Here is a 26,751-nt window from a genome sequence, read left to right as displayed (position 1 = left end):
CACTGAGCTAAATCCCTAGCCCCCACACTCAGTATTTTTAACTGCTACCTATAAAATCCTGCTATCAAAAAGGAACACAGATCTGTCATCTCTGTTGACGTTGCTCCTCATTGCTACCTTCTAAGGAGCTCTTACTTAGCACCTCTGTTCCCTCCAAACCTGACCCCTGCAAGGGAAAGACCAGTCCTTGCCTCAGTTCCAGTCCAAGACAGACACAGAAGGCTGGCTGCCCACACACAATTTGGGGCATCATCGCTTTCTGCAGTAGCTGTGTATTCCTGCTGCACCTCTTCTCACCACCCTGGCACCACCTCTTTGCCCAAGAGAAGTGGACACCCTTGTGTCCCAGCACTCTTACAGACTCTGTCCTTGTTTCCATCCCAGGGTAAGAACCATTTCGTTAGAAGAAAGGGGTTGGAGCCCTCCAAAGTGGTCTTAATCCTGGGTACATACTGACCAAGGAAGGCTGAATTGCTGGGCAGCCTAGAGTGAGCAGGCTTGGAGGGACTGGAACCTAGCAGGCTCAGAGGGACTTCTCAGCAGCAACAAAAGGACCAGAAGCACAGGCACTTTAGGTTTGGATGAGGACAATATCCAACATTTATTGAGTATATATCAGTGTTCGCTAATCCTCCCTGCCACTATGAGAGGTAGGTGTCCACATTTTAAATACAGAAAAACGGGCCTAGCATTGTAAGAAAAGACCACAGCTGCACAAGTAGCAGGGGGAGGCAGGCGAGCTAAGGGTCAGGGCAGCCAACAGAGCACCCTTTATCTGGAGTAGGAAAAAAAAATCACTCCTTGCAGCACAGCATTGGGGAGGGGTGGGGTGTGTGTCTTCAGGCAGCCTGAGTTCTGGGCATTTCCTTCTCTCCTGGGAACAGAAGTAGCTCTGAAAGAGGAGCTACTGCCATCTCACAGCTGTGAGGACCTCACAGCCGTGGTTGCTGTAAGCAGGAAGCCCATGACCTTCCTTCCGTACAGAGGTGGACTAGGGGCCTGTCATCACACTTGGGGGCGGTCCAGGTAGGATTGATTCAAGAAACCCTGGAGCTGCTCTGAGAGCTGTGTGTATCCTCAGGAGGCTGCTGGGGACAAGAGGGAGGAAACTTTTGCATAGGGAACATCTGTTAGTGGGGTGGCTGAAGAACTGGCACAGAAGCCTACTGCGCTGGGCAGTGCAGTCCAGCCTAGGGCAGAGGCAACCGGGAGGCCTCTCCTAGGCGCCGGGCCAGCTGGCTGGCCTGCTGCACCAGCAGGTCAGTGGGGATGACCGACAGGTGCAAAGTCAGCAGCTCATAGCACCTGACAGCCTCGGTTGGGTGGCTCTTGCTGTAGTAGCGCAGGAGCTTCCTGGGGAGAATGCGAGGGTGGAACTCAGGAGCACGGCCATGGCAATCCTCCCAAGCCAGGGCCCTGTCCTGGCCAGCAATCAAGCACTCATCTCTTCTTCCTCTCACTGAGCCATAGCTCCTGGACTGGGAACATCGTCTCCTGTTTCTGATGACCTACTCTGGGCTTAGCCCTGGGCCACAGTTCCTCTCTTAGGGCTTAATCTTCACGTGGCTGAGCATCCCAGATAAGGGGAAGTTCTGGGCCCGCATAGACATCTCCCCAACCACAGGCAGGACATAGATGCCCTCTCCAGGAGGTTTCTGACCCCATGGTGTCTAGGTCAGCCTGTGAGAGGCCCCAGCCTGTGCTTCTAACTTTTGGGTGGGGGATTCCTGGAGGATCTGCCCCACACCAGGAGGCCCCCATACCCGCAGTCAAAATCACCTGTAATAGTCACCTCCCAGCACACCAATGGGGACTGAGTCGTCAGACAGGACAGGCACCTCAATCATCTGGAGTTTGTAGCCCTATGGAAGGAAAGGTCTTGAGAACAGGGAGGCAGTGGGTGTGGCTGAGGGAGATGAACTGGGATGAGCCCTGCCATGGTGGTATGGTGTGTTCGGTGCTGGGCAAGAGGAAGACACTGAAGCACTAGTGACCCAGTCCCTGCCTGAGGTGTGATCTTACCATCCATTGTTCTTGTTTACTGCCTGAACTATGGCACAAGTCTTCCAGGCATTGGGTGGAGGGATCACAAAGTTAGATGCCAGAGTGACAATGTGACCTATATTGTGGGTCCCAGCCACTGTACTTACCTGTTGTTACATCAGGTAACAGACAGACAGACTAAACACTGTTTAGAAAAAGGGAACCTAAGGTACCTCGGGACCAGCCTGCCCAGGGAACTGGCAAACCTACCATGTCATTCTCGAACCACAGGAAATAGGAGCAGCAGAAGTCCCCATCATGGGATAGCAGTGTGGTACAGCCCTTTTGCAGGTACCTGCGTGCCAAATGGATCAGAGCCCAGACCTGGGGAAGGGGACAGTGCTTAGCCACCCTGCATGGCCCACCAGGCAGCCCCTCAGACCCCCAAAAGAAGAAAGGAAGGAAGCAAAGCGCTGGGCTGAAACACTCTCAGAAGAGATGCAGGAATGGATGGATGGGGTCCACCTCTAGCTGGTGTAGGGATAAAATATAGAACTGTACTTTATACAAGTCCAAATTAATAAACTGATCTTTCAGGCTAGAAAACAGCCAAGGACACTCTGAATGAATGTGGTGATAGGAGATCAAGGTGTGGATACCCAGAAAGGCCCCCTGCACAGGCCCTGCACACCCCTCTCCTGAGGGTTGGGCTGTAACACACTGTCCACACCAGGAGCTAGGAAGCCTGTTGGAATACAGACACCCAGAGCCAGACATGTCCTCTCCTCTGTGGGTGGACCTGAGGGACCTGTCTCCTGGGGATGCTGTCCTAATTAAGCAGGGCCGTAACCAAGGCTGTGTGAGAGATGCCCCAGGCTCAGCAGTCAGGCTCAGCTCTCCCCTTACATTAGGGCTGGGAAAAGATCTTGTGAGCACTCTCACTAAAAGCCCTAGTAGAATGGATGTGAAATTCATTCCATACCAAATCACAATTTTCTAATTAAATTTGGACACAGATATATGGGTTGTCTATATTTTAGAGGAAAGCAACTTGATAACATGCATTAATAACCTAAAAAAATACTCCTCCCATTGACTTAGTAATTCCATTTCTTGGAATCTCTATTGAAGAATAATCAGAGATGAGAACTCTGGTATGTATGCACAAAAGGTGTGTGCTGAACGATTATTTAAACAACAAAAGCACAGAGATAAACCTAAAGATTCAAACACTAGGGAAATAGTTATGTGAATTATGTCACAGTCCCATGATGGACTATTAGAGAGTTGCCAAAAATCATGTATTGGAAGATTTACTGGCGTGAGGAGTGTGAGGTGAAACTGACCAACATGACTGTACACAGAATGCACTTGAGTGCAACAAACTGCACAAACAAGAAAAAGCAGTGTGTCAGAGAACCCGACCGTTGTCACAGGGAAGGATCAAGTCAGCTGTGACATGGGCACACGTGTTCTATGCACTGCATCCGCACTTGGTGCCATACAACTGTGCTGAGTATTTTACCTGCAGCACCTCATCCCCTTTATAACAGTAACGTGACGCATGATAAAGCGGTATCACTGTTTCCTTTGCTGAGGAAACAGAAACACAGCTAGTGAGAGGCAAATCTAAACGGCTTTCCAACACAAGCCTTCCCTGACCCAGCTTATCTGAATCTTTACGATAGACTGTTTTTTGAAGAAAAAACATAGTTTGGCAAAGCCAGCCGTGGTAGCACATGCCTGAGTCCTAGCACTCTGTGAGTCTGAGGCAGGAGGATTACAAGTTCAGGCCCAGCCTTGGTAACTTATTTTTGAGACCCTGCCTCAAAAATAAGTAAAATAATAAAATGGGGACAGGGGGTAAGGTGCAAAGGTCCTGGATTCAATACCGAGTGCTACAAAAGGAGAAAAGAAAGGGAGGAACGAAGGAAGCAGTTTACCTTCCCCATACAAAAACATACAAATTACCAATGAAAAAGAGGCAAATTAGGAGAAGAAAAGAACTCCCAGGGAGTGTTTCCTCAGTAGAAATCATCTAGCTTTAAATTCTGATAGGGCTCAGGCTATATAGCTCAGTAGCAAAGTACTGCCGAGCATGTGGGGAGGCTCTGGGCTCCATTCCTGGTATCAACAAACAAACAAACAAACAAAGTTCTGATGCCCAAATGACTGCCGCTGCCGCTCTTTCCACACATAACTGCCAAGCATTTACTTATGCTAGGCACTGGGCCATTTGCCAACACCAGGTATATCTGATCATGGCAGCAGTTGCTGCTCCATATGGACCAAAGGCCCCCCTACACCTGGGTCCTGGACCCTCACGTCCAAGGCACAGCAGGCCTGACAGGGCATGCTGACACTGACAGCTGAGTGCAGTAAGGTGCAGGCTTGGGGCAATCAGTTCCACAGGCCAGGCCAGAGTACAGAAGGCCACGGGCCTATCCTTCCTGAGTGGGGGCCAGGCCTCAGTATACCGTACCCATGAGCAAGGAAAAGAGCCACGGCCAGAGGAAGAGTTACCTTGGCCTTCACAAAGGCAGCCAGGGGCCCCTTGCCCAACTCTGATGATGTCTTTTTACTGCTGCTGAGAGAAGGAGCCACCATCTGTCCCGTTGTGCGATCCACATAGATGAAATGAACCAAGCCTGGGAAGTCCTCCAGGTAGGTAACAGCCTGAGTTAAGAAACCTGGAAAGCCAGGGACCATGGAGAGTACTGCTCTGGAAGGGCAGTGGCTGGTGGAGGAGAGTTCCCTGGCACCCTCTCACCTGTCTCCTGAAGACCAAAGGTGCTAGAGACTAAGGCCTGATACTTTGGAGCTTTTACAGGTAGCCTGGAATCCCAAGCACATATGTACTCAATAAAACTAGTGTTTCATAATACTAGGGTCAAATAAGTCTTGGAAATGATTCTTTAAGTAGGGATACATCCTTACTGCGGGCCAGGTCAGAGCCTTCACACGCAACAGGGTACTCTCCCAATCCAAGGAAGATGGCATGGGCCTCCTGAACCAGTCAGATCCCCGGAACCCCTGACCTTCCTCCAGGACCTATTACCATTTTGCTGGCTGGACAGCACTGACATGAAGGATATTTAGAGCTGTTATGTGTTAACTTTGGGACAGAGGAATTTTTGGAACTTTGGCCTTAGAATGTTCCTATAGATGAGGGACATAGGACACTATCCTCAATTTTCTTCCGAGAAAGGAACTAGGGTGGCAGAAAATGTCTGTTTCCTCCCCCAGAGCTTGGAGTCCTGGCCACAAGGTTTTCCTGGGGGGCTGAACCAGGCAGCAGGATATGACACCATGGTGTTGTTCCTCCTGCTCTTGACCAACACGAAGTCCTTCCAGTCCAGCAGCCTTTCTCTGCCAAGAGGAACAGGAAACTACAGCAGCTGCGAGGGCCCCACGTCCCTCCTGCTCGTGCTCCGTCAGGAACCGTCCATACTTACCGCATGAGCCTCTGGGCACGGTCCTGCAGGAGCTGTGGCAGGTGCGGGCCTCCCCTGCTAGGTGCGGTGCTCAGGAAGCTGAGCCGGTAGATGGCACAGAGCTGCCGCTTCAGCTTCCCACATACCTGGAGTAACCTGGAAACCAGGAGGTGATGCCATCGCAGCAGGAAAGACTGTTCCTGCCCCGTATGGCCATGCCAATCAAGCACAATACACCTCTTCAGGGGCCAGGAGGCAGCTTCCTAGCTCTTCCCAACATGGCACCTGGCTCTAGGCAACTCTGCCAATCACAGCGTCTTGCTAATAATTGCATGCAATGACTGTTGGAGGCAGCACCCAGTCAGCACTGCAATTGCAGCTGGGCTGTTCGGATGCCAAGGGCCCTCACACCCCATCCCCACTCCCAGCTCTGTCCCTGCAGCCTGTGGGCTTGCCAGAGCTTTCCCTAGGAGTCTGCTAGGAACTGGCTCCTTCCTGAACTTCTCTCTTGGAGCCTGCAGGGATTTGTGGTCTCTGGAGAATATATGTCCTATCTTAAGGACTTCCCTTGTCTTTGGGGGCCACTACTCACTCTGATCCTGGTTCAGTTCTGGAAAAGGCCTTGGTCTTAAACTCCAGCCAGGTGTTCTGGAAGGAGGGTGATAGTTACTTTCAAGACCATGTTTTCACAGTGAGGTTTCAGGGAGCCTTACCCAAGTTGGGCTGTAGGGAGCACCAGGATCCAGAGGACCATCCCCTCCTCTGGCCAAAGTGAGCTTTGCCAGTGGCCCTCTGCCAGTCCTCTGTGTACTTCAGGCCACCATATTCTGTTCCCTTAGCAGATGTTTAAGCAGTAATTTCTGGGTCAAGTGTGGTGCTTCCAGCCTGATGGGCACAGCCATGCGCACTTAACATCATCAGACAACAAAGCAAGCCCCTCAAGGGGTGGGCACACAAGGCTAGGGGTGGTGAGAAGGAGTCACTGCTGCAGGTGCCCCAGGGATGGCATGGAGAGGTCTTGCTGGAGACCGCAGGTGTCTCTCCCTGAAGCACGAGAACTTAGCATTCTACCAAGCCACTGCTGCACTGCTGCTGACTTCTTCCAGACAGGAGATTATCTGGAGCACCAGCCACTTCTGGGCCTCCTCTGATCCTTTCTGCTCCTTTCCAGATCAACAGGCATCACTGCCAGTGAATCCCAGCTCCTCAGACCCAGGCACGGCCAGCTGCACATGGCCCCAGATGCCAAGTTCACTGACTGTTCCTCCTCCTGTCTGCTCCTAGGCCTGGTCTGTCAGGGTACACTGTCCTCAATGTTTATAGACCATCCGGGCTCTAACTCTTAGCTCCTAACCCAGATCTATGCGTCCTGCACTTCTGTCTGCTGCCCCTGGTGCCCAGGTGACACAGGTCACACTGCAGGGAAGATGCCCCATAATGTGCAGATCACTGGTCTTTAATGTATCACTGCATGCAGGCTTTGGCTCTGCTGCCCATGAATAAGCCAGCCAATCCTCAGTAAGTTACAACCTATCCAAGCCTTAGTTCCTTCCCCTAAAAAATGAGACAATTTGTGTCCTACTGAACTCACATAACATGTTCTGAAACTTGGATCGAAGCTGTTCATTTTTTGTTATCTTTTCATAATGAGGAGAACAAGAATCACAAATCTGTGGGAAGCAGGGACAGGAACCAGAACTGCTGGCTTCTCATCTGCTAGGCAGACTGGCCCACAGCCTGGGCCCCACCTGAATCTCCTGACCACCTCGATTCTTGACAAACTTGTCCATCCTCTGGCGCAGGTCTCCCATGAGAGGCTGGGACCGCAGGGCACTCCCAGCCCCCTGGCCCTCCTTCAGCTTCTTCTCCAGAAGAGAAAAGCCATCCAGTAGCTGGTACAGAACCAGGGCCAGTGGGGTGCTAGAGCTCTGCAGGAAAGAGGAGAGGGCTGATGGAATGGACAGGCACTGTCTAGGCCCTGAGCACCACTCGGGCAGGAAGAAGGGCTCTATACCTTGGTCAGGAGCACCATGTTGATGCCTGGCCACAGTGGCAGGCAGTACATTGTGTGAGGCACCAAAGGGCAATAGTTGTCCTTTACACTGGCGTCCAGGAAGATCCTCCTGGGACTGGAAGGCACTAGGGAAGGAGGAGCCAGCACCTGGAGCGTGTCCTCAGCTACCTGTGGAGGAGAAAGAACCATCATTGCAGAGGGCAAGGAGGCAAGAGACATATGGCCTCCAGCCCAAGTTATATCGATACACAACTGTCCATTCTCTGCCCTACCCAGGAATCATGGGGAGTGTATGTGTTCAGCTCAGAGGAATTCCAGTTCTTAGATCCTTGCCATCTGTTGAAACTGTCCTGGCACCCACAGTCCCACAGCTTCCTCTGGGCCTTTCTGCCCAGTCACGACTGAGTCACAGGCAGGGCAGTGGGAAAGTGGCACAGGAGGTGAGTGGGTGGCCCAGAAGGGACAGAGAAGGCAGGACATCAGACAGTGGGGTAGGGGAGAGGCTCCCTGCCCTGCCTTCAGTGAGAGGAAGGTATTTCCTCTCGGTATGCCTGTCAGGTTAGTGGCCCTAAATTGGAGAAACTGAGATAGAAAACAACTAAGACTGAACAAGACTCCAGCATAAGTGTGGGTTCTGAGAAGCAAAGCATTTAATGGGAAAAAATAGAGAACTAAGGAAATAATTAGAGATGCTACAAAAATTTCTCTATAAGGATATGATTCCACTTATACACAATATACAAGCAAAACTGGAAAATACTACATGTTCTGAGGATTTGCTAAATAAATAACATACGCATGGATGGTCTCTTGAACAATGCTTAAAACCCACACAGTTGAAGAGAACTTCATAAGTGGAAATGTTTAAGTAAAACAATATAATGAAGTACATTAGAATCCCAAACATGATAAAAGCAAAGAATATAGTATGTGTGCCTAGATACACAGTATGTGCATGTGGGGTGTGGGTAAAGTCATAGAAAAAAAGAACAGAAGGAAACATCCAAAAACGTTAATTTCACTTTGAGGACAAGACTAAGAGTGACTTTATTTTCCTTTCTATACTTCTGTATTTTTCATTTTTCTACAGTAAATATGTTTGTATAAGTTGGACTCTGACTTCCCAGAGTGCAAGGAGGGTAGGAGTTCATAAGATGTGGAGGGCCAGGGCCTGATGGGACAGCCACTCTCACTCCCTGTCTTATAAGCCTCCCTAGGCCCAGCCTGTTCCTGAGCTCGGTACCAACCACCCCTGAGATGGGCAGGTGGAGGGCAGCACTGATGGAGAGCAGCCTGGGAGGGTCACGTAATCCCAGCACCTCCCCAACATCTACAGTGCCAGCAGATCCTGGATAGTTACCTGTGGAACATCAGATGGTGCTACTTCCAGCCAAATGGTGCTACCTGTAAACACAAATGAAAATATGGCAACATAAACACCTGTGGAACATCAGATGGTGCTACTTCCAGCCAAATGGTGCTACCTGTAAACACAAATGAAAATATGGCAACATAAACACCATGAGAATGTAAACAATGGCCCAATAGCATGGCAGAGGAAGCAGAAGCTGCCATCAGTAGCTCAGCTAGAGCACCAGGTGGGGACAGAGGTGCCTCACTGGAGCTGCAGCCCTAGCCATCCTCTCCAAAGCTAGTGTGCACAAGGGAAGCGCTGCGGTACCAGGGCTAAATGGTTTGGGCCTAGAGGAGCCAAGCTTCACACAGAGCCAGCTACAGAAGGGAATGGAGCCTTGAGCATGTGCTTGGCAAAGGGTGCGTCTCCCGCAGACTCCCCCTTTAACTCCTTTCATTCAATCCTTGTCTCTGCCCTCCATTCCTTCAGGTTCCCTCCTTAGGAGCTAGCACACACAGAGTCTAAATTCCTTGTTCAGTTATGCAATCATCACTTTTACTAGGACCTACTCTGAAAAGGATTGAGCTTGACTTCTTTCCTAGTTCACAGAAAACTACTGAGCCCACTAATTTTTTGAGATATTATATGTTTATAATAATAATATTCTCTCTTAAATTTCATTGCAAGTAACTCTTATTTATAATCAAATTTCTCTGAGGAAAGCGAGTTCCCAAATTTTAAAAACCTGATTTAGAAATGGATTAGTGCTTGACACCCTGTCTCAAATAAAGAATAAAAACAAGATGGGGACCCTAGTGCAATAAAACCCCCCAGTACCACACACACACACACACACAGGGATCACTGTGACTCAAGAAGCCATTTCTAAACTATGAGGTCTCTGCACAGTGGAACATTATTTATATAAAGCAGAAAGCTTTCCATGAATGAGGAAAGGAAGGGGCAGGAAGGAGCTGCCGCACTTGTACACAAGCTGTGCTACTCCTGGTGCTGGAGCTCAGGGAGAACTCAGAGAATCTGCAGATGGCCGTGGACCTCCTCCAGGTAAAGACACAAAGATATGAGCTGGAACACAATCCAGGACTTCCAGGCTCCTTGGAGCTGGCCCAAGAACCTAACGCTAAGAACCCCATGGCATTCGACCTTAGTTTAACAAGACCATTTGGGAGCTTTTGAAAAAAATCTTGCTGCCCAGGCCACAATTCCAAACAATTAAATTAGAATCTTAGGGCACAAGCTCAGCTTTAATAGTTTTTAGAGAACTCCAGGTTGGGTCCAAATGCAGCTGGGTGAGGACTCTTCACACAACAGTGGCTTCCACTCCAGATACACGGGACTCACCTGGGCCCTAGGTGGGTGCCCTGGGAGGACAGCCCTAAAGGTGAGTGCCTCAGGTGAGTGTCCCAGGAGCCCAGCCAGGCCTAAGGCCACTTTTTACGGAAGCCACCTGATAAAACACCTATCAAAACCATCCCCAACAAGCTTCTCCTTCTGTAACTTTGGCTTCCTTTCTTCTCTCAGATGGTGTGAGCCAACAGCACCCTTTTTTTATTCTAAGAACTCCAGAGATACATATGTGTACTCATGGAGATGATCATGGTGTGGATTTTGGCTTACTTTCCTCTCTAAGCAATTTTGTTACGAATAACTCATTTTTATTGTCTATTAACACACACTGGAAAAACAGGTTAAGGTACAGAGGTTGAATATACACGAAATCAAATAATTACTGTTCAATTTTAGTTTAAGGTTGAGAATATACATAAAGATGAATTTTAAAAAGAAACCAACTTGTCACAGAAGGTTTTATGGATCATTTGAGTAGTCCTAGGAATCTCTGAACTCATGCTGGAACTGGCAGAGAAGACAGTGCCACAGAGAGCACCTTGGGCCACAGGAGTCTAAGCACCCTGCTTGGCCCTTATGAGGTGCCTGGGAATCCATCTCCTTGGCTACATGTTGACACTCCCCTCTTCCTTACCCCCATCCTGCCACTGCTGCTCTGTTCCCAGGCCTCACCTGAGCTCCGCTCCCCGGGGGAAGGAGCTGGTGTGAAGTACTCCTCAGGGAGGGAGAAGCTGTCTGTGTCCTGCTGGGAAAAGCGGCAGCTCAGATCAAGGACCAAGGGTCAGGTGAGTTGCTTTCAAGCGGTGCAGGCCCCTTCTCCTAGGAGAAGGCTGGCAATATGGTAAGGCAGATCCACCCTGTCCTTCACACATCATGTGGCACACACCGTCCCCGAAGAGCTGTCTTTAGCAAAGCCTGAGGTGCACGGACTCCGGGGCTGCTGTACGGGGATGTTCTGGCTGCTCCGGGGCCTTCTCTGGGGGGGAGGCTTTGAGGACAGGGAAGACACTGGTTAACGTACATCCAGGCTGGCATTTCTCCACCCACATATGCCTCCCAGCACTTCCCAGAGAAGCCCTTTGCCCCTCCAACCTAAGCCATGTGCTGGCCTAGGTGTACAGTCCTCAGACTTTCCAAGGGAGCTTTCAATTCTAGGTGGTTAATGGAATTCCAGAAACCCAATGCATTTTAAACCAGCACCTCCCTACCACTGATGATGACAATGATGCCCACAGATTGGCTAGCACTGAGTCTTCACTCTGCCCAGGCACTGCTGGGCATTATGTGGCTTTTCTCCTTTATCCCTCATAGCACCACTGCGAAGGTATCCCTACCATTATTCTCACTGCAAAATAAGTGAATCCCAGCTTACATGGTTAAAGGGAGAAGCTGGGTTTCCACCGGAAAACAGCATAGCCATCCACTTGCCTAGATTGTCCCAAGGCAAGCACAGCCCCCAGGGCCTGCCCACCACTGTCCAAGCAGGTTTTTCTAGCCACCACCCCAATGGCCCTCTGCTTCCCTGACACCTGGGCATCGTCATCCTCCTCCACTGTGCTCTTGCTGGGGTGGAGATCCTGAACCAGGAGGATGAGAGCCAGGAGGTCAGCTGGGCGCAGGGAGCTCGCGGTGTGGCTGTGGAGATAGGAGCAGGGCAACTGTCAGCATTGCCTGAGGCCCAGTGCTGCCCTCGAGCAGTGCATCAGTTTCTGGCTAACTTGATCTCTCCTGGAGATAGGGGTAAATAAAATTAACATCAATTTAACAATAATTAAATTACTAAGTAAAACCAAAACACCAATGGGGAAGCCCCAGACCAGAAAGGGCACAAATTAATGTGGACTCTATGAAGTGCTCTGGAAGGAAGCGCCTCAGACAGCAGGGCTGGAAGTGTGGAAGTCAAGTGTGGGAATGCCGTGTGGAATAAAGGGGGTTCGTGGACCAGGAGACCATATTTCCAGGTAGCAGGAGTATGAACAGTGCAGGTGGGAGGCTGGGGCTCAGCTCACCTGGAGTAGAAGGCCAGCAGCTTGGAGTGCACAAGCAGGAAGGCATGCAGGACCTCTTCACTGCCCCGTAGGGGACTGGAGTTGATGGCCTGGACCACATGCCGCTCCAGTGTCTCTATACACAGCTCACAGAGCTGGGGGTGGATCAGCCGCTCCATGGCCTGGTCAGGGGAGGAAGCCATGTTACCCAGCAGCTTCTCCGGCTGCAGCCCTGAGTTGGTGAGCACATTCACTCTGTCTATCCCGAGCTCACATTGGGTGTCAGGTATTCCGGAGTACAGAGACCATGACTGGTATGGTCTCAGCCTGCCTGTGCTTACCTGTTCAGCAGACTCTAGTGGACAAGGCAGACAGTATTTAAGACAACCATGATATGTGCTCTGTAAGAAACATACAGTACTAGAGAAAAACAGCAGAGACCTACTTGGGTAGGATGTTCAAGGAATGTCCCCGAGATGAGCCTTAAACTGGTATCTAAGGAACTGGAAAGTCTGCCAAAGAAAGAGGAGAGGAAGAACATAGCAAGCCTAGGAAGATCACGTGCAAAGGCCCTGAGTTGTATAGTTTAGAGCATTGTAGTTTAAAATGCAGAGTGTGAATCCTATGCATAGTTTAGTAATTTTTAGTAAAAAGAAATGGGGGAAATTTTAATATTTTTTTTGTCTAATATACCTAAAATATTAGCAACATATAAAACATTATTGATCTGATATTTTACATTCTTTTTTTTTCTAAATCATAAAAACTTGGTATATATTACATGTACAGCATAACTTAATTTGGACTACCTACATTTCAAATATTCAAAAGCCACATGCAGCGAATGACTTACATATTGGGCAAAGCCAGACATACAGTTTTTCTGAAACTGAAAGGAATCCCATATGAGCAATGCACAAGTGTGAGAACAAGAGAGACTTGAGATGAGGCTGGGCAAGACAGGCAGCAACAGGTCACACAGGGCCTAGTGGGCTTGGGGAGGAGCCTCGGTTTGGCCTAACTGCATTAGGTCACTTCCTACAAGAAGCCTTTCCTGATACTTCATGCTTTGGCTGCCGTGGATTTTGAATGTGAAACCTAGTGTGACAAGGAGAACACTTTATTGCATTGTTAGTATTCACATGTTGCCGAGTTCTGTCAAGGGCAAAGTTGGTGTCTTTATTCAGCAGAGCCTGGGGCACCTCATTACATAACGGGTACCCCGCGTTTACTGAAGTTGGTCACTGATTTTCTGACTTCCCCTGATTTTCACCTATTGTGGCTTATTTTCTTGTGTATATAACTTCTTTTTCTTCCTTCTCATTCTTCCTCTTCCTGTTCTCCACCCCTTCCTTTCTTTCCTTTTTTCTCTTCTTCCCCTTTCTCTGTCCTCTTCTCCTTTTCCTTCTCCTCCTTCAAAACGCATATGCTGATTTGAGGAACTATTTTCAAGAAGATAGTGTGTAATCTACTAGCAGGTGATTTCTTACTGTTATGTTTTTTTGTTTTGTTTTGTTTTGTTTTGTAGTTCTGTATTGCGTGTACCCTTACGCCGCTTTGGTTTGTTTTGTGTTTTTCTCTTTTTCCTCTTAAATAAAAAAAAAAAAAAAAAATCAAAGAAGTTCGTACTTGAAAGAAGTAGGGGTGTTCAGGGGTAAGACTTGACTTAATTGTGAGCTCATTTCTTTTTCAGATTAGTCTGTTCTCTAAAGCAGTGGCTTTCAAAGTGTGACTCTTGGATTGGCAACTTCAGCATCATCTGAGAATCCATTAGAAATGCAGATTCTAGAGCCCTGACCTTAGACCCACAGAATGAGAAACTCTGAACGTGAGGCCCAACAACTTGTGCTTAACAAGCCCTGCGGGCACTGGTAAGTGAGATCCACGGCTACACAAAGAGAAGTTGAGCCCGTCCCACATGGGCTCTGGTGGTGTTACTGCTAAGGCCACTCCAGCTCATCACCCCAGGGTAACATGGGAGGGGGGTTAGCTCCTGATAGTGCTGCTGGCTGAGGACTGTTTGGGGCTGCAGTGGGGGTATCACTGCACTCAGGGTAATGCTGCCTCTAGTACTGCTTTTGTTCACTACTTTCTACCCTGGTTTCAGTTCACTACATCTTTTTGGGGGAAGTTGGAGGCAAGCTTAAAAGCGCTATCTTCAGACACTTCTGCAATTTTTAGTGAGGTCAAAACATGGTCTTCAAGCTGGCTGGTGCCCCTCCTAACCCACCTCAGTGCCCCATAGTCACCTCTACAGCAAAGCTTTGCTCTTCCTCCCGCAGGCGGCTGTAGGTCCACAGCAGGCTCTGGAAGTGAGCCCACACCTGTGTTCTCTGGTCCAGGTCTGGGGGCCTCAGCCTGAGGCAGAAACATAACAGGGGCACATGAGAAAGCTGGTTACTTCCAACCAACCCACGGATTTTATCCCAGACCTGTATCTTAGCCACAGAGCTCAGAAAATGTGACTGTGTATCTGTGGGGGGAGTGTAGAGCAGAAAGGGACTGTGTTTCATGTGTGTCCTGGTACAGCAGCACTGGCAGGAAGCAGGAGTGAAGCCACTGACCAAACAACTCCATTCCTCAGCCCTTAGACAGACATATGAAAGCCAGATCCAAGGAGCCAGGAAGGTTTGTGCATTTTCTATGCCTCTGATGTCCTCCACAGATCCCTAAAAAGAGACAACACTGGCCTATTATCAGGGCTAAACACAGGGGCACAGCCCTCTCCAATACTGATAGACCTGGATGGATATACACGGTTTGTGTAAGGGGCCCACAGCATGTAATCCCCAACACTGTGACAGCTAAAACAACCCACGACGTGATGCCTGTAGAGTCTGAGTAAGTACCTCAATATGGGTGCTTGCTTATGTTGCTTTGCTCAGGATTTCGTTATGGGGCCCTGCCCTTCAGAAAGTGCCACCAGAGTGTGTATGCATGGGAATGTGCTTCTCCAATGGGAGAGTCTGGAGCAGCTCTGCAGAGCCAGGGAAGATGGCTCAGACCTGGCTGGTGATGATGGACGAGGTTGGTAGTGAACTGACTGCATAATGGGGATGCTGAGTGTTGTACTCTAGGAAAATAAATTCATTATTTTAGCAAAACCTGTAACCCGGCCATACCCATACCGTATATATGTTTTCCTTCTCCCTCTGGATGACCTAATTGATATGTTAATCAATGCTCTCCTCTGTAAAGAATTGTAAAATCTTACCTAATTGATATGTTAACCATTGTTGCCCTCTACAAATAACAGATGTGGCGCTAAGATAAGCTAACAGGAGTTGTTAATTACTGCTAGACTTCTATTCTCTGCTGAGGAAAACAGGATTTCTGCCTAATCTAAACTTGCTTGGTAGCACAACCCTTACCTGATCTTGCTCTTCCCAAGGAATGTAATCTCGATGTGTTCCTATTCTGTAGTGCGCCACACCCGCATCCCCCTCCTTGCATTGTGAGACCAGCAGCTGTTTGCGATTTTACAAGATAAAAGCCCTGACTTTTAGCTGTCAGGCATGCAGTCTCCAAATTGGCTCCTGGAGACTGTGTCACTGGGCCTGGCCTAAAATAAAGCCTTTGCTCCCTAAATTTTAATTTTTTGCTTCCTTGGATTTTATTCCGGGGTCCAAGTTATCACACTGAGCTCACACTGCTAAGCCAGATATTATCACCAACCAACTAGCTACTTCCAGGCAAAGTTAGTTAACTTTTCTCCTTTCAGCTTCCCATATGTAAAACGAAAGCCTCAGAAAAAAAAGTTTGACAGCTCCTTTCAGCTCTGCTTCTTGGATCCAAGGCATACTTGGGGCAGAGTATGGAACTGTGGCTTCAGTGAGGCCAGGCACGGGCTCATCGGACCTATGAGGGTGCTCAGCAAGGCACAGGGGGACTGGCCTTGAGTACTCACTCCTTTCGGATGAGCTGGCCGTCCATAGTAACAAGACCGAAGTGCACCTCGAACAGGTACTTGAGCACGCACAGCTTTCGCCGGAGGTCCCCCTCACTCTCAGTGTGGTCTCCATTGATGGCGATGAACAGACATTCCCCAAACTGTAGGCACAGCCACACAACATCAGCCAGGCACTGTGGAGCTCCCTCCACCTGCCCTCATCTCCATGGACAAATAAAGATAGGACTGGGTCCCCGGAGGTTCTGATGCTGTGCAGTTCTTCCCTTCCATAGGAGTCTAGTCCAAGACAGGGGAGAGGCATTTGGGGAACAGGGGGATAAGGAACATGGACCATAGGGCCACCTACTCACCAAGTGAAGGACATACAGCTGGCTGTTATTTTCTGTGGAGAAGCAGGTGTATGTGTCTGAGAGCTTCTCCAGCATGGTCATGGAGGAGATGATGACTGGAGCCAGGAGAGTGCTGAGCTGGTCCTCCAGTGCAGGGGGCTGCAGGAGGGTAAGAAAGTGACAGTGCTTAGGGTGTGTGAGGTGCTGTGGACAAAGGAAGAAACAAAACGAGGGCTTTGCTCTCAAGAAGCTCATAATGGCAGACCTGCCTAGGAGAGACTGCTGTCCTGAGAGGGAAGGAACAAAAAGGCTACACCTGCACTCTGAGTGGCCGCTTGGAAGGCAAGGGTCAGCCTGTTAACTGCTATGCAGGCTCTGAATATGGAAAGAACTATTAAATATTTGCCACATTTCACAGTGGCATGTTTCGAGAATTTAATGGAGAACTCACCAGCTCTAAGGAAGACTGCCATATACACCAAGCCAGTGTCATTTTTTGGAATAAACTACTTTGGAGAATTTATCCTAAGGAAAATGTCCAGAGAAGAAACAAATATGTTCACTACAACATAATTCACAATGGCAAATAACTGGAAAAAATGCAAATGTACAGTAATACGTAAGTGTACAGTATCAAGGAAATAAATTACATTTAAATGATGAGAGGGTCAATATAGCTATTTAAAATATCAGTGTTTCAATGACATGGAAAATTCCTTTGACACAATGTTATTTTTTTAATGGATGGCCTGTATTTAAAAATGCATACATAAAACAAGATATTGAAAAGATACTAAGAAAGCCAAAATGGCTGAAGCTATCACTTCTAGGTATAAGGGATATAGTGACATTTTTCTCCATTTTTTAAATGTTTCTTTATTTTTCCTATTTTCCACACCAAGGATTCCTTTTAATAAGCTCTCTGCCTTGTCCATTCTCATTGTTCTCCAAAGGAAGGAACAAGACAACCAAACAAAAATAAAAAAGGACTGGGCAAATTTGCTGTGAATCTGCGACTAGGGGAAGCCTGTGGAATGGCTACAACTCCAGTTCTCAGCAGAGTAAAAACAAAGGAAGAAACGTGATTTTGCTCAGGATGACCGGCTCCTGAATGGAGGATGCGGAAGTTGCAGCCTCACTAGGGTGAAATCTACGGAATGAACCTTTGCCTCCAAAAGAAAACCAGGCAGCTGGCCAGCAGTAAGGCACCATGCTGAAAATACAAGTGGCCTTTCTGAACTCCCGGGGCCATCCCACCTCCAGGACTCCCTACTCAGCCCCTGTCCTGTCTTCCATCCGTATCCCCTCACCTGAACACATGGCGTTTCCTTGCCATCTGGTTGATTGCATATCTCTCTTTAGGCCCTACATTCTTTAAAAGCAGAGCTCACATTACTATGTTCACTGATTTGCCCCCAGAGCCCAGAAAATAGGGGGTTTCTCAATGACTTGGGTCCCACACAGGCAAGAACAAATGCTTGAATTGTTTGCACTACAATTTTTTTGAACTGTCATAAATTATATGAATAGAAAAGTTATTTAAAAATTGAGATTGTGCACAGCAACTCATTTTAAAAGTAGTGGTTTCCCATATAGTATAGCAAGAATCTTTTTTGGTAGGGGCAGATAAAAATTTTTTGGTATATGTAGAATGTAAAGGGAAATTCTCATATACTACAAGGTAGAATTATGAAGTCCTACAGTATCTTTAAAAGGTTTTTGGTTCATTTTATTTTTAAGAATAATCATATCAAATAATGGAACATGGAATAAAATTCAAGCACAAATGTTCCTTATACGTGATAGCTAACTAGAAGCTGTATCTGTCCAGTATTGGGGAAGTAATTAAATAATGGATGACACATTTATTCATATACTGATGTAATGATGCCATTATGAGTTACAGTGTTGAGAATGGCAAATGAAAAAAACAGAAAATAAAACTATAAATGTAGTATGATTTCCAGTACATAAAAGATAAAGAGCTAATATATCAAAGAGCTAAAAACTGTTGGTAGTGGGTCATTTAAAAATTTTTTGCCGTATTTCCAAATTTCACACAATTAACTTACTTATGTGATTAGGGAAATAATGAATGGCATACATAAAAAAATAAAGTTTTAAACACTTTTTTTCCTTTACATTAGTCATGCAAGAGCTAAAAAAAAAAAAATCAAGATTTGTTCCTATATCTTGTTTGTTTTAACAAACAAGAAGGGAAACACTGCCAAACAGTTTGCTTCTTCAATTGATCTATTTGAAATAATAGTTCTGGAATAGACTATTATTTAAAATTGAGAAGTACTGACTTCTAAAAAACTAAAACAGCCTGAGATAATCTGATTTTTAGTTTGAATAAAATTACAAAAAGTCCATCCATGGCCCCCATATTGGAATATGCTGATGGTGGACTAACGAATTAGGCCCACTATAGCAGGCCGGGCACCGAGAGGCGGCCAGGCTCTTCGTGCTGCTGCAGAGATACAAGAACTCCCCCTACTGCATCCCTAATAAAATGTTTTCCAGCCCAAAATTAATCAAGAAAAAAAGTCAAAATAAATTACTGCTTTAAAATGCAGAGTGCAGATTATGTAAGTGAAATGACAACTTTTTTCCTGAGTAATAAACTGGATGTCCATACGTAAAATGAAACAAACCCTTCAATCCATACCTCACACCATATTCAAAAGTTCTGAATTGATCATTAGGCCTAAAATAAACCCCAAAACTATACAACTTCTAGATAAAATATAGAGAAAGCTCTTTGTGATTTAGGGTTAGGCAAAGATTTCTTAGAAGTGATACCAAAAACATGATCCATAAAACCAAAAATGGAAAGTTGGAATTACCAAAACAAAATTGATATTCTTTGCAAGATATTCTTAAGATAATGCAGAGACAAGTCACAGCTCAGAAGAAAATATTTGCAGAGGATATGTTTACTAAAAGACTTGCATTCAGAATATATAAGAAGCACTCAAAACTCAAAAGAAATAATCACTTGATTTTAAAAATGGGCAAAAGCTATGGCAAGGGGGCTACTCTTCCGACAGAGGACTAACAACCAGAATATGAAAGAACTCAAACAAATCACAGCTCCCAAAATAAAAGACCCACTCAAACATGAGGAACTGAAATGAATAGATGATTAGGTGAAATGAAACAAACAAGATGAGATATCATATAGGCTCTTATATGAGACATGGAAAGTATAAATAATTTAAATAGCAAAATAAAAGACAGACAATAGGATATGGGGAGATAGACCTTTTGCAAGTGGGAAGGGGATCCAGAGATGGAGAGAGGGTGGAGGGAAGGTGGGAGAAGGGAAATAAAAAGAGTTAAGATATGCTATGTACATGTACCAACATCCTATGATGAATGCAAGCATGAACTGCAAACATGTACAAAAACTGATGTGGCAAGTTAATGCACATGTAGACATGCTCAGAATCACTCACTGGTCACGGAATGAAAAAACACAGTGAGATGCAGTAAACATTCACCATTCCAGCTACTAGCAGGAGGAACTAGAACTCACATGCCACGGGTAGAATGTAAAATGATACAGCCACTTCAGCGAAGTTTGGTGATTTCTTTACAAGTTAAACGTGTACCTTCATGATCCAGCCATTCTATCCTGGATATTACCCACAAAAACTGAAATCATATGCCCATACAGAGTTATATATGAACACTCACGGCTGCTTTATTTGTAAAAGTCAGAGACTGGAAACAACTTAAATGTCCACCAGTAGGTAAATGAATAAACAAATTGGGGCACGTTGAGACAATAAACCACTGCCCAGCCATGAAAAGTAACGAACAGCTGATACACATTACCACACAGAGGAACTGAAGTATTACACTGAGTAAAAAAGGCCAGATCAAAAAACAAAACAAAAAAACCCCTACAAAATGAAACCAAGATGCATATGGTATGATTTTTTTATGGAAGTCTAGAAATACAAACCAATCATGATGGGAAACAGATCGATCAGTGGTTGTTAGAGGCTGGGGTAGTACAGGAGCAATCACTTTGGGGGTGATAGGTAAGTTTTCTGCACTCACATGTATACATACATGTCAAAGCATATCAAATACAAATAGATAATGATATGTCAATTTTACCTCAATATGGCTATTAAAAATTCATGCATTAATTGCAAGTTCAAAGTTTTTAGAGAAACTGATGACACCGAAATTCTCAACTGTGAGGTTAAAAGTCTTTCTCCTTTTGCTTTCACAGTCCCAGTGAGCCCTGGTGGTAGAAGAGCAGGATCACTCCAAGAGGCTGACTCACAGGTCCTGCTAATTGCATTCCTCAGGCTGGTCAGGGACCAGCGAACTCAGCTCCTCCTGCTCCCCTGCATTCTGGTAGCTTTGCTCGGTTCCCTTGCACCCATCCTCTCACCTCTTCTGCCTCATTCTCTGACTGCCCAAACTTTAGCCGGAGGTTCTCTTCAAACTCCTCATCTGTCCAGTAGAAGAGGATTTCTGCACCCTCAGTGGCCACCAAGATGCATTTCATCTGCCAAAGAGAAGGAAGGTCAAGGCAAGCCAGTCAATAATTAAGAAGAGAATGCAAACTCCGGCAAACATGTACCGAGTCCTTTCTGCCACCACAAGAGCCTTCCTATCCCTTAAGGGAAGTAAGGTTCTTCAGTTACAGAGGTGGGCAGGGGCACAGGCCTGTCTGATGCTAAGTCTGAGGCCCTTTCCTGTTATCCAGGAGGTCCTCATCTCATGGCATCAGGCCTCTCAGAAACAAATGTATGGAGGGGACTCGACTTTGGTCTGGACAGAGTGGACTGCCCAAGGAAGCCATGCTTACTCACTGCAGAGGGCTGACATCTGGTCTGGAGCAGAAGCAGGCAGAGCCCTCCTAGGCAGCCCAGAGGCATTTTCCCCTCTGAACAGAAAACAGCTCCCAAGATGGGCCCCAAAGCCCAGGAAGAGTTTATTTCAGCACAACATATATAACATAAGAGATACATCAAAGCTTTCTGCTCTTGGAAACAGGCTGCCTGAGGACCTCACCCCAGGTTCCATCTTAACCGAATCTGTTTAACTTCTGCTTTTCAGTCACCTATGTGTTTCGCTCCTCTGTACCCACTTTCCCACCATTATATCTTTAGAGGGGTGCTCCTTTTTGGATCTGTTTTCTATTTAGAGGCCAAGAGGCCAAGATACATTAGTTACCTCCACTGCAGGCCAGGTACCAGGCTGAAGTGAGCATTGGCCTCCTTGGGCAGAGTTTTGCACCTATCAGGCAAGTGCTCTGCCACTGAGCTATATTCCCTTCCCTTTTTAAAAAAATTCTTTCTTTCTTTTTTATTTAGTTTTTAAGAAGGGTCTCCTTATGTAGTAGCAATTGGTCTTAGACTCATTATGTAGCCTAGGCGGGCCTCAAGTTTGCAGTGATTTTCCAGCTTTAGTCTCCCAGGTGCTGGGATTACAGGCATACACCATCTCCCTCAGCCTGTATTACATTTTACAAAGTGTCTAAATTGTCCAGACTGGCCTTGAACTTGTGATCTTCCTTCCTCAGCCTCCAGAATATCTAGGATTATAGGCCCATGCTACACATACCAATGGTTCAGTATGTAAAATGAGTTTTATTTTGGAGTATTTGTAACACAGAGCTTCCCACAATGTACCTTGGCCCTAGGGTACAGCAGGACATCAATGCTATCAACACTTAGGACAGCGGAACTTAAGAATGGTAAGAACACCACGTCTGTTGTTTGCAGTTACAGGCCTCACGCATGGGTTTCATATCTCCTTGTGAACATCAGTGTGCCACACAGAGGTAATCACACTATCCATGTGCTAAGCTATGACAGTGATTTGGAAGCTGTGTCCTAATTCTTGCATAAGACGGGACCCTATTTCCTAGGAGATTCTCAGCATTTCAAGGTCCTAGACTCAATCATACTCTACAGGATTCCTATGAGCTAGTTCAGTGGTCCTCACTGTGTTCTTCTCCACCTTCTAGTTGGGTTACCAACTCTAACCCAGAGCACTGGACCCAGGCTAATGTAGAGAGAAAGAGTGAAGGGTCCAGCCTATTCCCATGGGACTGCTAAACATTACCACACACAGAGGAAGGGCAATGGGATGAGAAGTTGCTGGAGAGAGCAGGGACCTGCAAGAGGCTGTGCTGGGACCAGAGCTGAAGTATGTGAGGGTACCCTCTCCAGAAGAAATTGGCTAGGAGATGTGGAGGCTGTAGCTGACAGGAGGGGGCTGGGGATGAGCCATGCTAATGTCATGAAGGTCAGCTAGCTTGAAGTGGGCCCATTCCTTGATGGAGAAGGAGGAAATTATTTAAGAGGCATACCTTAGAGACTCTGCAGGCTTTGATGGTCACCTGGATGCAAGGGATGCTGGGACAGAGGAGACATCAGGATGCAAGGCTGGAGTGGGGATGAGCGAAGGAGTGCAGGATCCAGGAGAGCTCAGCCTGCTTCTTTCTGCTTTCTATGGCCTCCCACAGTGCTGCTCACCTCTCCCTCTCCCTCCACCCCAGGAAGGGAGGAGCATCTACCTTGGGAAGTAGCACCTCAGAGCCTCAGGCTGCCAAAGATTTAGAAGGGGCTGCAGCAGCCAAACCGAGTGACCAGTTCATGGAACAGCATAGCATCCTTTGTCCTGCAAATGATTGAGACAGAGAGACAGAGAGAACATGAGGACAAGCATAGGCTCACAGGCACTGGTCCCCTCTGCTGTCCATTTCGGGACTAGACAAACCAGGGAAGGACTCTCCTCTCCCAACATGGAAAATGTGACTCCAGCTAGCAGAACCCTTTGCAGTGAGCAAACATTATTTCTACTTCCTGTTTCCTCCTACGAGCTCTCATTTTACTATGGGTCTCCTAGACATGGAACAGCCAGCAAGAGGGTCCTGAGCAGCCTGAGAAACTTGCTGAGTAACAGAAGACAGTAAAGTCCAACTTAAGCAGCAGGGAGGTGAGAGGAGAAAGGCGAGTAGGTATCCTGGGAGGACACTGTGGACAGAATAAACTGTCAGCAAAGGAACTGGAGACTTGGTTTTAGCAGTGTTTTTGTCAGGTCACTTTAACATTTTTGGATCTAAATCTCTCACTGGGAAATGAGTGAACAAATTCCTGTTCTATCTTCATACATGGTTGGATGGAGAGTCAAGGGCACAACTAACCAGGTTATTTCCTAGATTTAGCAAGCTAAGCTTTAATAATAATTGGAGTGGGAACTAACTGCTATTCTTATTTCTCAGCTTCCTTTTTTCTAGTGACAGGATAAACTAAACTGGTTCCCAGTTCCATAATTATTCATATTTCAATAAAGGGCAGGAACCACTGCAAAAGTTTATAAAGTTTAATAGCAAACCACTGTAAGTAAATAAGAGGTAAGTGGCCACCCAGATAAGGGCTCCTTCCGGTTCCACCTCTTCTGCAACAGACTTCTTTGACCTCCTGGTTACACGCAAAGGCCCCAAGGCCACATTCTGGGGAGCTGGGGATGCTCAGCAGCAGTCCTTAAATGTTTCATTTTGTTTTAGCAAACGCAGAGGCTGTTGGGATGAGAACCTCACACCCCTCTACAGAGTTACCCAGCTCTACAGAGCAAACACAGAGTCGAGCACTTTGAAGAAGGGCGCTCCAGATGGTGTCGGGGGTCAACCTGGGAAAACCCTCAGCGCCCACTTTTACCTTTTAGATCTTTCCTCAGCAAAGTGCCTCAAGGGCCTTTGTCTTATCTTACTATTCTTTCTTTGAGACAGGGTCTTGCTGTGTAATTGATGGTGGCTTTGAACGTGCAGCCCACTCTGGCCTTGAGCTTTCAGTGACTTCCTGTCAGCCTCTGGAATGCCGAGATTACAGGCAACAGCACCGGCAGGCCTCGGTCTACCTGGTAGGAAGCGCTGCGGGGAGTCTCAGCAGAGCGATGGTCATCCTTCACCTCCCAAAGCCTTAAGGCGCTCCGGGCACTGCAGCAGTTTATGCAGCAGTTTCACTCCCAAATCGCCAGGTTTTCCAGGGCGCGAGGGGGACCCTGGGGAGCAGGCTGGCTGGGAGCACTACTACCAGGAGGGCGAGGGTGATGGTGAGGGGTGCAGCCTCTCCTCTCCGGGGGACTCCATAGCCTCCCTACTTCCGGGAGGGCTGCCCACGGCTGAAGGACTACAAGGGACGAGGACGAAGACGAGGACAGGGACGGCGCCCGGCGGCTACCGGGGCCCACGTACCAGATCTCAGCCACACTTCCCGGCTGCAGCTAGGCCTCCAGCGCACTTCCGGGTGAGGGCACGTGACGGCCCCGCAGGGGCGGGCCAGAGCTGGGTCCGCCCGCAGGCTCGAGCCCCGCCCCTGCTGCGGGGCTGCTAGGGGTGGGGCCCAGCGAGCCGTGCGTCCTGCCGCGCGCGCCCCTCCTCCCGGATGCCGCCCGTGGGGTTGGGGGCACGCCCACAGCCCCTCCGGCGACCCGCGGTGCTGCCGCGCCGGTCTCTGCCTTCCCACTTGCGGAAAATAGCAGTTCCGTCGGGGCATCGAAAACGTCCCTATTTAACCCCATTATACAGCATAGAAGTTGCTAAGAAGCCAAACTGGAATCCGGTTTTATGGCTTCTCGCGGAGCCCTGTTTTCACCCCAAATTGCTGAACTTCCTTCAGGAGAGCTGCATCACCCGACCTCTATGGAAGAGACATAGGCTTTGGAAGACCCCAGATTCCCGAGTACCAACCGTGGACTCTGCATAAGGGTTCTCAGTCTATTTGGAGGACAGGATGCCTGTTTAGGGTTTTGTATAGAGCCTGTGTTTCCAAGACTCTTAAGTTGTACTTGTGCAGTACAGCGGCTGAAAGAGAGGTGAGGCCGCTGTGAACCGTGAGAGGGGCTAAATGTCAAGTCATCCTTGCTTCCCTTGGTGCCACCCGGTAGTTTTGAGCGCAGCCTGTCAGTGCAGCGGATGCAGAGGCCGGTCTAGGGTAGGCAGACTGCGTGAGCATCCCTTGGGGAAAGGTGGAGGCCACAAATCCACACCTCCACAAAATGGTACTATCAAAGCATCACTGCCAGCCAACTTTCTCAGAAAAATTTCCTGCTCCCCATCCAGTAGAGTACGTGCACTATTGGAGGCCTGGGCTTTGCAGCCGCTTTTTTTTGTTTGTTTAATTAGTATTGTTTGCTGTACATAATTATACATTCATCGTGAGTAGTTGGTACAGTTTCATAACACATTTTAATTCTTTTTTCATCCTTTCCCCCTCCTCTTCCACCTCCATGTATTTGTAGTTCTCTTTTGCAAAAGATTTAACTCCTTGTTTCCTATTGTCTTTTATTTTGTTCTTTAATATATTTGTACTTTGGGTTTCTCATAATAGAAGTCATACAATATTTAAGCTTGTTTGATTTATTTAAGATTATAGTCTCAAGATGCGTCTATCTTTTTCTACAAATGACTCAAATTTATCCTTTATGGCAGAATAGTACTGTGTGGTATATAAAAAGTTTCTTTACCCATTCTCCTGTTTCTGGACCTGGCTGGAGCTGCTCCCAGGATTAAGCTATTATGAATTCTTTTGCTACAAACATGGATATGCACGAATCATTGTAACATGATATCTTGAACTCTTTTGGGAAGAGAACTACAAGGAAATAGATGGGTTAAATGGAACTTCTAGTTTTAGTTTTTTGAGGAATCTCCATACTGATTTTCATAATGTTTACATTTCCACCAACAAGTAGGAGGGTTCTGTTTTCACTGCAGTCTTGTCAGTGTTTGTTACTATTTGATTTCTTGATAATAGCCATTCTTTCTGGAGTAAGGTGGAATCTCAGTGTTTTAATTTGCATTTCTTTAATGGCCAGACATACACTTTTCAGTTGGCTCCTTGTGTGCCTTTGGAATCAGGGTAATACTAAGAAATACTTCCAGATTCCCAGAATGAGTCTGGAAGTATTTCTTCCCTTTCAATTTTGTTGCAGAGTTTTAAGAGTATTGAAGATTTTTATATCTTCTTGGTTAAGTTTTAATAATTCATATGTATCTAGGAATCTATCCATTTCTTCTGAATTCTTCAATGTATTAAAGTACAGGTTATCAAAGTAGTTCCTAATAACCTTCTGGATTTTGGTGGTATCCACTGTGATTTTGCCTTTTTCATTTCTAATTGAATTAATTTGGATCGTTTCTGTTCTTTTGGGGGTAATATTAGATAAAGCTTTGCCTGTTTTGCTTATTTTTTCATAGAACCAGCTCTTTTTAAAAAATTTTATTTAAAGAGAAAAAAAAGCAGAAAAAGGGTACAAGTAATATAGAATTTCAAAAAAATGAACAGTAAGAAATCACTTAATAGATTACATATTGTCATCTTAGAAATAGTTGTT

The 26,751-nt window shown here is 46.9% G+C and overlaps 1 protein-coding gene across 16 annotated transcripts; it reads right to left on the bottom strand.

The window, feature by feature from the left end:
* Positions 1-570: 570 nt before the first annotated feature.
* Hps1 (HPS1 biogenesis of lysosomal organelles complex 3 subunit 1) lies at positions 571-24,759 on the bottom strand. Of its 16 annotated transcripts, none has more exons than XM_063245076.1 (21): positions 24,611-24,758; positions 22,931-23,034; positions 22,724-22,799; positions 20,795-20,911; positions 16,402-16,539; positions 16,049-16,191; positions 14,391-14,499; positions 12,163-12,542; positions 11,683-11,788; positions 11,040-11,141; positions 10,826-10,895; positions 8,872-8,915; positions 7,432-7,599; positions 7,166-7,345; positions 6,010-6,065; positions 5,439-5,573; positions 5,288-5,352; positions 4,507-4,652; positions 2,254-2,367; positions 1,780-1,862; positions 571-1,353 (listed from the first exon to the last, which is right to left on the bottom strand). In XM_063245076.1, exons 4-21 carry the CDS (start codon positions 20,909-20,911, stop codon positions 1,191-1,193), a joined length of 2,319 nt encoding a protein of 772 aa, XP_063101146.1. In that variant the 5' UTR covers positions 22,724-22,799; positions 22,931-23,034; positions 24,611-24,758; the 3' UTR covers positions 571-1,190. The 16 variants fall into 16 exon arrangements, 15 of the variants coding, with proteins under 15 accessions (XP_063101146.1, XP_063101149.1, XP_063101153.1 ...); XM_063245079.1 differs by having other exon boundaries at positions 22,724-22,769; XM_063245083.1 differs by having other exon boundaries at positions 12,163-12,323; positions 12,483-12,542; positions 22,724-23,034; positions 24,611-24,757.
* Positions 24,760-26,751: the final 1,992 nt, after the last annotated feature.

This window comes from Cavia porcellus, unplaced genomic scaffold, assembly GCF_034190915.1.
Source record: "Cavia porcellus strain 051 isolate PalLab524CR breed Dunkin Hartley unplaced genomic scaffold, mCavPor4.1 scaffold_2, whole genome shotgun sequence".
Classification (NCBI taxonomy): domain Eukaryota; kingdom Metazoa; phylum Chordata; class Mammalia; order Rodentia; family Caviidae; genus Cavia; species Cavia porcellus.
This window is presented reverse-complemented; position numbering and strand designations above follow the sequence as displayed.

What these genes read in the sequence shown, in the direction of transcription:
- Hps1 (XM_063245073.1), bottom strand. Translation starts at nt 20,911, where the DNA reads ATGAAATGCATCTTGGTGGCCACTGAGGGTGCAGAAATCCTCTTCTAC. An exon ending in CCCCGGGGAGCGGAGCTCAG is followed by an intron (nt 8,836 to 10,825) that starts GTGAGGCCTGGG and finishes TTGTGTTTACAG; the next exon opens with GTAGCACCATTTGGCTGGAA. An exon ending in GAGGAACAACACCATGGTGT is followed by an intron (nt 4,653 to 5,287) that starts CATATCCTGCTG and finishes CTCAGGCTGTTA; the next exon opens with CCTACCTGGAGGACTTCCCA.